General features: G+C 53.6%; 1 protein-coding gene across 1 annotated transcript in view; it reads right to left on the reverse strand.

Annotated features, from left to right (window-relative positions):
• FCAMR (Fc alpha and mu receptor) overlaps positions 1–10390 on the reverse strand; it is a 24867-nt gene extending 14477 nt beyond the window's left edge. The window contains exons 1-5 of the mRNA XM_068986399.1: positions 10162–10390; positions 4730–5068; positions 3079–3838; positions 2319–2434; positions 1608–1696 (exon numbers count right to left, since the gene is read on the reverse strand). Of these exons, the coding sequence (XP_068842500.1) occupies positions 1608–1696; positions 2319–2434; positions 3079–3838; positions 4730–5068; positions 10162–10390 (1533 nt within the window). The remainder of the gene's footprint in view (positions 1–1607; positions 1697–2318; positions 2435–3078; positions 3839–4729; positions 5069–10161) is intronic.
• Positions 10391–10930: the final 540 nt, after the last annotated feature.

Raw genomic sequence — 10930 nt, forward strand, 5'->3', positions numbered from 1 at the left:
GTGAGGAAAGCACTAGGTCAAAGTCACGAGTTCCCTTTTCTCGTCCTCATCCTGCCATTCCTAACTGGGTTACCTGAGAGCCTTTCAGCAAGCTGTTTTGCTGCCACAGGGTCTCAGTTATCTCACCCTGGGCAGTGGGTTTTAGACTGATTGATCTCTGAGGATCTATTAGTGCTGAACTTCTGTAATCCATTTGGTTAGGTGCAGGCAACTCCACTGCTTATCCAAAACAGTGAGCCTTTCTCTCCCAAACCATGAAGAGCGTATCATATTTATGCTCTCTGGACAGTGTCTGGGTTCAGCCCCAGCTTTGCAGAGGCAGCAAGGTAGGATTTGTGGTGCTGCTGGGCGCTTAGGAGGCAGGGCTGAGCCTTCTGGGAATATCTCCCTGACAATTCCTGACTCGATGCTGGAGCCTTTCTTTCCCTTCTCTTCCATTGCTTGAGGGCTGCTCTGTCCAAACGTGAAGCTCAGACAGCTTGCTGACAGATCTGGCAACGTGACAGAGCAGAGGTGACACTTGATGAGACGTGACACCTGGGACCAGTGCAAACCCCCAACAAGCACGTGATGACATGGTCGCAAAGCAGAATCCACATAAAATTCCTCTTGGCCATCTCCTTTCTTATCCACCCCTCTTACCATAACCGCTTTCCAGCTTTATCAACAGTCCTTGGCATCGGGGAATTATAAGCAGTTGAATAAGAGGAGCTTTATGAAGAAGATGAGAATCTACTGAAAAATACCCTTCTCCTTCATGAACTTAGGAAAATCCCAGAAAATCTTGACTGGGTCAAAAGGTCTACAGCATAGTGAGTATGGGGCCAAATGGGGAGGGATGAACGGGGAACAAGTGTTCTTCCTCTTGGTCCCCATGTAGGGACCTGTGGGATCATCTATGGGCCGTCCCCCCCCGCCCCCCCCACCGCACATTGAAAGCGCTTCAGAGCATCTTCATGGGCAGGGTCACCAGAGGCCACAGAGACCACACCTCTCCAGTCAGCCATTCAATAAGGTTATTTATTGGGGGCTCTACTGAGCTGAAGTTCTTCAGGGATGTAGTAAGAAGGGCAACACACAATCACTGCCCCTAGAGCTTAGAATCTACTGGGAATGAGTCAAACGTGTGCAGTAGGCTGGGTGCTAACAGACATCAGAAAAGGGGGCGCCTACGAGGGCTAGGAGTGACGGTTGAAATTTTGTTAACATTGCATTCTGATTGGAAGCCTCTCATATTTTCAGACCTCCAGGAATGGAAATTTCATGCCTTATCCGGGTCCGCTGACCTCCACCAGTAGTGAACTGATTCTGTCTTGCAGCCTTCTTTGAGTCACAGTGTCACTTATGGCCGTGGAAAATGTTCCACCTTCCTTGGCCCAGCCTTTGTCTCCCTAGATGGAGTCCCATTCCCCCAGCTCCCTCTGCCCCAACTTATTCACGTGGAGGAAGGAAGAGAAGAAGCTGGGCTACGGTATTCAGTCCTGGTTCCGCTTCCACAGTGACCGAGTGGCTTATCCTTCCATTCCTTAGGGTCCCGGGTCTCTTGCTGGGAGACTCAGTCTGGTGTGGAGAGGAGGAGGGTCAACCTGGAGCCTCTTCCTTCCCACCTGGGGTGGCTGGCCTGGCTGGAGGCCCAGCTCCCGCGACTGTGTCATCTGAATCAAGGTGACCCCTGATGACCTTCCTGTCTTCTGAGCTGCACAGACACAGAGCAAGATGTGAGGGTCCTGGGCGCTGAGCCTGATTCCCCAAGAACACCCTCACCCGCTGCAAGCGTCAAGGACTTCCTGACACAGACAGTTTCTAATCAGACCCTTAGATCCGCAGAGACTGGGCCAGGCTTTCAGGGCCCTGGGTCTGGGAAGCTTAGCCCCTTTTGCTTGCTCCCAGAGTATCTCACCCTTTCTTTGCCACATCTAACCACCGTGGAGCAGTCGCTTTAGATGTGTTTAAACCTGGGCCTGGTGCTGTAAGAGGTCTGCAGAGGGTGCAGGTATGGTTTGGCTGCACCTCTGGGCCCTGCACTCCTGTCTGCTGCCAGCATTGTTTACGTGGTTCCTAGGCCTACACTGAGCAACAGTCTCACCATTCTCTGAAGAACGTCTCCCTAGGCTCTCGGACATCACCAGGACATAAATAAACAGATGACTTTCCCATTTGACAGAGAAAGGAACCAAGGCCAGGCTTGGCTAGCATGGCCCAGACTAGCATTTAGCATTTCTGCATCCAGCAGTCCCAGACCTGCCCCAGTCCTGAGGGTGTCAGAGGGGAACGAGCCCTCCCCTCTGCGGGCCTGGGGCGAATTAGACCCCACTCACAGCTCTCTTTCCTCCGGAGCTTCCTTTTCCACAGAACAAGGGTCACCAGCATAAGCGGGCACAGCACCGACGAGACTGGAGTCAGGATCCCGCAGAAGTTCTCTTCCAGAGAAGCGCTGCCGAGGAAGCAGCAGGAGCGGGCGTCAGAAAAGCTCAGGAGAGGGGGGCCTGGAGAGCCCTGCACCCCTCATTTTAGAGGCGACCTGGAGGCCTGGGCCGGCCGGCTGCCCTCGTCCCACGGCTGGCCGGTTAGTTGCTGACCTGGGACGCGGTCCCCCGCCTCCCGGTTTCCAAGTCCTCAGTCCTGCCCCTCCCCGACCACCTGTGTGGGGTCCCTGCCAATGGGCCGCAGGGGCCAAGAGAACTGAGTCAGGGTCAGGGAATCCACGCTAGGCATTTGGCTCTGCCGCCAAGTGTCTCTCTGTGGCTTCGGTGAGTCACCCGCCACCCCACTTTGCCACCCGCTGCAGCTTTGTTTCCTCATCTTTAAGAAACCAAAAGTCCCAGCAGTCCCACCTAAATATTCTGAATATTCTGTTGCTTAGATGTTTGCTCAGTCACGTGAAAATACTCAGGTGGCATTCTCCCAGGGAGGACCTTGGAAGGAGGGAGCATTCTGACCCCCGTGACCTTTGCCCTTCACTGTCCTGAGGCTACAGAGGGGGAGCAGAGGCATGAGCAGACCCAAGGGCATGTGAAGCTGAGCTCACTGAGGGAGCAGGCAGAGGTGCAGCCCCAGGAGAGCGGGCCTGGGGGTTACCTTTTTACGGAAGACTCCCTGGCTGGGGGCCCGAGGGGCCCTGCTGCCAGGGCCTGGCTCGGCATCACGTGTGAACCACCGTCTCTGGCAGGGGTGCCCAGGTCGCCGTCACCGCTTCCCTCCGCAGATGCCATCTCTATGCGGGTTGGCTCTGAGGTCCACAGAGCTGCAGCCGGGATGGTCCCTTCAACGGAGCCCAGGCTCTGTGGCTCAGAAGCCGATGTCTCCTCTTGGAGGGGTTCCCACATCCATCTTTCTGAGGCCAGGGTCGATGGCCTAACGCTCCCTGCGGCTGTCTCAGCGGTGCCCGGGGTTGCGCTGACGCTCTCTGTCTCCTCGCTTGGCCTGTCAGCCCCAGGAGTAGTTTCCCTCTCTCTTTCGCTGGCCCTGGCCCTGGTTGCTTCTGAATTGCTGGTGCTCCACACCAGACCCCGCTCTGTAGCACCGGTCATGCCCCTGACTGTTGGAGCCGGACTCTGCACAGTGGGCACAGTTGCCCAGACGGAGCCCTCTGCCTGGCTGCCTGTCCCGGGAGCCAGTACCGCAGCTGCTCCTGGGGTTTGCCCTCCCGTGGCTGAAGCCGTGGTTTTCCTGGCTCCTGGAGTCAGGGCAACTGTATCCCATCCTGTCCTCTGTCTTCCTGTCGTCTGGGTGTTTCCTCGTGTGCATCTTTTGGCTGCTCGGGGTGACGCTATTTCAAAGGATCCTGTGATGAGCTCACCATAGGCCAGAGTGGCTGTGGGGATGGTTCTGGAAAGACCTGTGTGAACAGCAGAAGGAGGGCTAATGAGACGGCTGTCTGGGCAGGCTACAGGCTTTAGCAAAGGACATCAGGCTTGAGGTGTTTGCCGCTAGAATGTACCCTCACTAAGCAGTGCAGTCTTTGGCCAGTATATTGGATAAAACAGAGAAAGCCAAATGTATTCTCCAGTCTGTTGCGAATATTGACACTTTATGTTCCTGTCTCGTTTTATGCCCACATGTTCTCTATCCAACTGCCCCAGGACCCCATTCTGTCCTTCACGTACTGCTCTGCAAATGAGAAAAAAAAGAAAAACTCCAGTCACAGCAGAGTGGCCAGTGTCCGCTGATGGTTAGAGAGCAGCCTCTAATTGAACAGTCCTCTCTCTGGACTCCTGCCTGCCTGCACCTCCTCTCATAGCCTGGACGCCCTTCCCTGGACTCCTGGTACCTGACTCCAGACAGCTCTCCGGAACTGGCTGCACAGGACCGTGGCCTGGCCGCTGCCGGACGCCTGCTGAGAGGCTCCGTCTTAGGAAGGGTTCAGTCCTGCCCATCTGACCTGCTCCACACGTCTGAACAAAGAGACGAGACCATAAGAAGCCACATTATCTAACCCACTGGCTTCACGGAACCCTCTTCAAATACACGTGCCACAATGTTCAGGGGGAATAGGGTGGGATCACTTAGGGGGAGACCCTAGTATTAGGCCGTTGGCGCAACTGGGCCATTTTCCCTGGTATCTACCTTCCCTCCCTCTGAAATGCAAGCCTGCACCTTTGGCCCTTGCATGACCCCAGCTTTCATCACTGTCCTCATGTTTAACGCCCTCCTGGGCCTCTGGGCTTCCTGTGGTCTCTCCCCCTTCCTAGAATTCACCACACCTGACCCGCCAGCCGCCGGCCCTGACCTGGAGAGACTGTCAGGTTCATGTTGAAGAAAAGCACGTTGTTTGAGCTCCCGAGGCCGCAGCGGTAGCGCCCCTCATCCTCTGGGGTCAGCTGGGACAGCCTCACCATGAACAAGCCTCTTTTCGGGAAGTCTGCGAGGGCCACGCGGCCGCGGTAGCGCAGGTGCGTGTAGTGGTTGGTGGACACGATGGTGCGGCAGACCCCCGTTGGGGGCCTGAGGCGGCACCAGTACTTCCTCAGGTGGCTGTTGATGGCCAAGCGGGGGTACCGGCACCGGATGGTCACAGCTCCCCCAGGCTCCCCGGACACCAGCCGTGGGCCCGTCAGTGCACTGGCGGCTGCAGGCAGAGGGAGAAAAAAGTCCATGGAGAAAGAGTGCTGAGTGTGTCGCCATTTGACAAGCTCTGAGCTCCAGACTGTGCTAGAATTAGGGAACAGGTCAGAAAGTGCCCCCGTGAAAGCAGAGCTTTTGTTGTAGGTGTTTAGTTGCTAAAGTCATGTCTGCCTCTTCTGTGATCCCCCATGGACTGTGGCCCTGCCAGGCTCCACTGTCCATGGGGTTTCCCAAGCAAGAATACTGGAGTGGGTTGCCATTTCCTCTTCTGGGGGATCTTCCTGACCCAGGGATCGAACCTGTGCCTACTGCATTAACAGGAGGGTTCTTCACCACTGAGCCACCGGGAAAGCTAAAAAGAACCAACATAGAAATGTCAGTGCTTAGCACCAGATCAGGAGTGGCCCCAAGGGGTGGAATGGAGCTGTGTGGAAGGCCCCATCTGAGACATGAAAATGCAAGAATGATCTTACCACTGTTCAGCTAACCACCATAGAATTTACCATGTGCCAGCTGATCTTCTGAGAGTCTGCCCAGAGCCTGGGTTCTAGCCACTGGGTTCCAGTGCAGATGTTTTTTAAAAATGCAGATGTTTAAAAAGCTGCCCCCTAAGCACCTATAAGGGGGCCAAGGCAACACCTGAAAAAAGGCCCTGATTTGTTTGCACAGAATGTAAAAGAGAGATACTAGAACAACGAGGTCCCACTGTATAGCAGAGGGAGTTATATTCAGTATTCTTTGACAAACCACAATGGAAAAGGAGATGAAAAAGAATATACATATATGTATAACTGACTCACTTTGCGGTGCAGCAGAAATTAATACAACATTGTGAATCAGGTATACTTCAATACATTTTTTTAAAAAAGACAGATGTTAAATAGTAAAAACAGAAGTGTTTGCTTGCTGCTGAAAGGAGAGGGTGCTGGAAGCACAGGAATCCTGCCCTGCTTGGCGGTACCTCCTCAGACCAGCGCTTGCAACACTGCTCACTTTTCTCTAGAAGTGGAAACCACCAAGGGCTGCCGTCAAAGCCGAGCAGAACTGTGACTACGTCTGCTTTGGCAGTGCCTGCGATCACAGCTGAAGCTCAGTCTACGGCCCTTTCACTGACAGCCTCTTCACACTGGCTCTGGGATGTCTCTGCCCCTTGACAAAATCTCAGACGTAATTTCAAGTACAGTAGCTTTTGTAGTCTCATTTGGATAAGAAAACACACAGCCCAGTGCTTCTTGCAATTCCAATCTCTTATCCAGTTGAAGCCGTTTTCCTTTCTTCCAGCTATGCTTGGAGGCCTGATGTTTGGGAGGGGGACAGCTCAGGGTCTTTGCTTTGCTGGACCCCTTTCTCTACTCAGAACTGCTGTTGGGGCCCCTCTGGGGCTGGGCGTGGAGGGGAGAGGGGAGGGGAGGAGGAGTCCTGGCCTGCAGGTGGCATCCTCCGGGCAAGGCCGCATCCTTCCCCGTTGCCTCCCAGATTCCCTGTCGGGGCCTCTCTGCAATTGGTTCCCTCCTGGTAGGAACTGCCTCTGCTCCTGCTGGCCTTTCCATGGCCCCTTGACACCAAGCCTGTGACCTGGGGCCGCATGCCCCTCCGGTTGAAGTCACAGTCCCCTGTGGGTGGCCCTCTTGCTGGAGGCCCTGGGGCAGCTCCTTCTCTGGGGTCCACATTTGGTCCCTGCTGGAACCAAGCTGTTGGGAGACGGCTGGGGCTACAGCAAGCTGGTTGAGTGGCTTCCTAGAGGTCCCTTCTCTCACTCCTCTAAAAGTGGGGAAGAGGTGAGCCCTCTGTCCCTCACGGACAGGTGGGGCAGGGCGCATCACACTGCCTCTTTCCAGAAAGCTCTTATTGTGAGCTCTTCTTTTTGACCTCTGATGATTGTGCGGGTGACGACATGGGGGGCTATTTCTGGAACGACCAGCTTTGCCATCTTTCTCCTCAGTCCTGTCCAGGTGCTTCAACATCTTGCTTTAGAATATGGGTGCCTGGCATCTACAATTTTTCTGTCTTTGAAAGTGAAAGTGAAAGTCACTCAGTCGTGTCTGACTTTTTGCGACCCCACAGTCTATGCAGTCCATGGAATTCTCCAGCCCAGAATTCTGAAGTGGGTAGCCTTTCCCTTCTCCAGAGAATCTTCCCAACCCAGGGATCAAACCCAGGTCTCCCGCACTGTGGGCAGATTCTTTACCAGCTGAGCCACAAGGAAGCCAAGAATATTAGAGTGGGTAGTCTATCCCCTCTCCAGTGGACCTTCCTGACCCAGGAATTGAACCGGGGTCTCCCGCACTGCAGGCGGATTCTTTACCAACTGAGCTATCAGGGGAGCTCCATGTGTTTAACACCTCTGAACCCAAGAAAGTTTAATCCTATTGCCAGGACTGGCTGCATAATTTGCAAGGCCCAGTGCAAAATAAACATGGAGGACCTCTCGTTCCAAAGTTACTAAGAGTTCACTAAGGCAATAGTGGAGCATTAAACCAGGCATCTTATAAACGGGGCCCTGTGACTGCACAGGGCACATGCCCATAAAGCTGGCTTGCCTCTTGCATATGTCTTAAGGTCTCATCATAGGAAGAGTCAAGACCATAAATGTCAGAGATAGACCAATACTCACTGTGGGTTTAATTAAATGACACACTGCAACTATGGCACTGTTGATAAAGTTACATAGCAACTTATCATAGAAAGCAAGAATCTTTGTAATTACAAACAAGGACTATCTCAGGACAACAATGATGACGCTCTGATTTCTGGAATCTGTGTGTGATCTACATGTGTGTGTGGGGGGAGGGGCAGAACAAGAGGATTTATGAGCCCCATTGATCAGCAGGATGGGGTGTTCTGACTTTGCAGTTGAGAGCTGACTAGGAATCCTTAATCAACTTTCGCAAGGTACATTTTTTTTCTCTTATCAATATCAAATTTCATGCATCCTTAAGAACTTGTTCAGTGGATAACTGGTAGCTCTTGCGTGTGTGCGTGCCAAGTTGCTTCAGCCGTGTCTGACTCTTTGCAACCCCGTGGACTGTAGCCCGCAAGGTTCCTCTGTTCATGGGATTCTCCAGGCAAGAATAGTGAAGTGGGTTGCCGTGCTCTCCTCCAGGGGATCTTCCCGACCCAGGGGTCGAGCCTGGGTCTCTTATGTCTCCTGCATTGGCAGGCAGGTTCGTTACCCCTAGAGCCACTCAGGAAGCCTGACTCTTACGTAAGCGCTTAGTTATGTACGATAAAGGCTTTGGGAATTTTGTACTAGTTGACTGTGAGAAGTAAAGAAAGGGCTGGCGTTTTAGGGTCAGTGTGATGGCTCCCAGGGGCCCCTTTGGTGGAGGTGGTGCCCCTGCTGTCATTCACCCATCATCTCCCAGCAGTGTCCACTGTGTGGCTTCAGGCAGGGACGGGCAAGTGAGGTCTGCAGTTGGAGACCGCAGACTGGAGTCTGACTTGGTGTGAGGAGGTGCAAGGGGCACGTGGCAGGAGCAGGGAGAGCCGGCTTGGGCCTGGGGTGGATCACTTCTGCCCCAGCAACAGGATGAGAAAGGCCCCACCTTTGACCAGTGGTGGGGCCCAGCGGGGAGAGAACCAGCCTGCAGCCATCTGAGATGGGGTCTTCTGTGTGCAGGGACCACAGTGGGGAGATGGCCCCTGGAGGGGTCTGCAAAGACATCCACAAAAGGAAGTGCCAGCTCTGAAGCCTGCCAGGCCAGAGAGCTCCAGGCCACTCCATCAGGTATGAGCAGCCTGCCTCCTGCTTCCCCTCCCACTCGCCACTCTGACCCCGTTGGGGTCCCAGGTGCCAGCTGCCTCCAAGGCGGGGAGAAAGACCAGGGGAGAGGGGAAGGCAGCCTCACACCCCTCCCCACCTTTCTGACTGCAGGCCTGGGGTGGCCAGGGTTGGGGGCATATCTCTGAATGAAGATGAAATGGTTCACCAAAATATTTAACTGGTTACTTAAAATGATCCAATTAGAACTTTCGAGACTTGAAAAATCATGGGCCTGCCTGAGTTTTCATCTGGGGGCCAGGAAGCTTGCTCCTACTGAAAAATTTTAAAGGGGGCAGTGAGAGATGAAAATAAAGAGGTGGTGTGATTACATCACAGAGGTTTCTTGCTCCAACATTAGCTACCTTTGATTCATTAAAATCTGATTTGTTTATAAGCCAAACAAAATTGTTTTTGGTGTTATTATTTGTTGTTCAGTCAATAGATCATGTCTGACTCTTTGTGACCCCGTGGACTGCAGCACACCAGGCTTCCCTGTCCATCACCAGCTCCTGGAGTTTACTCAAACTCATGTCCACTGAGTTGGTGATGCCATCCAACCATTTCATCCTCTGTCATCCCCTTCTCCTCCTGCCTTCAATCTTTCCCAGCATCAGGGTGTTATCATAGCATTTATTTGTTAATTTACTCTTTCAACATTTTTTATTAAGCAGCTACTTGGATACTCTGGGCACACACTTACTGCCTTCCTCAGTGGCTCCCCATTACCATCAGAATAAAACCAGACGCCACAGCATGGAGACAGGACTGTGCTGCCCTGTCTGAGCCTGATGACCACACCAGCCTGCAACTTGACTTCCGCCCATCTGTCCCTAGTGCCTGACACAGGGTAGGCCCTCCCTAAGTGTGCATTGACTAAAGAACAAAATGCATCCATGTGGTTTTCATTGACCCATCTGGTTTCTTTGTAGACTCTGCACTCTCTAAGGCAAGGTCTTCGTCTTTACATGACTGGTACTGTGGCCTGGCACTTGATTTATTTTAGAATGAGTGCTAATAGAGCAGTGCTATCCTGGAACCCATATCTCGGAAATGCAGCTGACTTTCAGTCGTCAACTTGAATTGAAGAGGGCAGAGACAGATCAAAACACTGAGTATCCCAGCGATCATCAGGTCAGACATACACCTTTTCGTGTGAGCTCTTGCCTCCCACACTCTCCCTGGGCCCAGATCCAATCACTCCCTCGCTCCAAAGCCATGGAGAATGCCTGTACTTTGGAGGGGTTGCTGAAGGCCACTGAGGTGCCCGCCAGGCTGCAGCCTGGAAGGCTCGGGTGTGGGTGTGCAAGCTCTGAGTCTGGCTGTTTGGGACTCACCCTGGAGCAGGCACATCAGGAGGAAGATGAGCATTCTCCATCCTGCCCTCTGGCTGGTGACCTGCAAGAAAAAACCACTGTCGATGAGGAGGCCTGAGAGCAGGCGAGTGAGACACCGGTCCAGTAGCCCTGGGACCTGGTTGGTCACCTTCTCACTCTGGGATCGGGGTGAGCTCAGCACTGGGGCCGGATCAGCTCCATTTTGAGAGAAGCCTGGCTCCATTCGCATGGCCCCAGACATGCACATTTGGCCTGGCTTGCTGCCACCAAGCCTGGAAAAACTCCCTCCGTGGCATGCCAGCCCCAGCACCCGCTTGCCAGCCTGGGGCTCTAGATCTGGGGAAACTCTCCAAGCCAGAAGTTTAAGCCTTAGTTGGAACTGTGGGACCCTGGAAAGGTTACTCAGTGTTGGAGATCAGCTTCCTCTCCTGGGGAATGAGACTCAGTACAGGGTGCTGTGCCACTTAAATGACTGAGTTAGAAGCGTCCACAGGGGGCCTGGTGCCGAGTCTCCCACTTCCCCTTCTGTTTCACAGAAGGATTGCTTCCTTCAAGGAAAAATCTCACTGGTGTGAGCCTCCAGGCAACAGCAGGAGTTAAAAATCAACTCTCAGGCCAAGTCGTTCCTGCCTGAGGGTCCTGTTCGGTCTCTCCTCCACAAGCTCTCGAAATCCCTCCCTGGCCCCTGGCCCTTGCTGATCTCTCCCTGCTCTGGCCTCTCCCACAGGCCGGGGAGCTCCTGGAAGCTAGGACTTTGAGCCTCCAGGCT

This window comes from Capricornis sumatraensis, chromosome 14 (assembly GCF_032405125.1).
Source record: "Capricornis sumatraensis isolate serow.1 chromosome 14, serow.2, whole genome shotgun sequence".
NCBI lineage: Eukaryota > Metazoa > Chordata > Mammalia > Artiodactyla > Bovidae > Capricornis > Capricornis sumatraensis.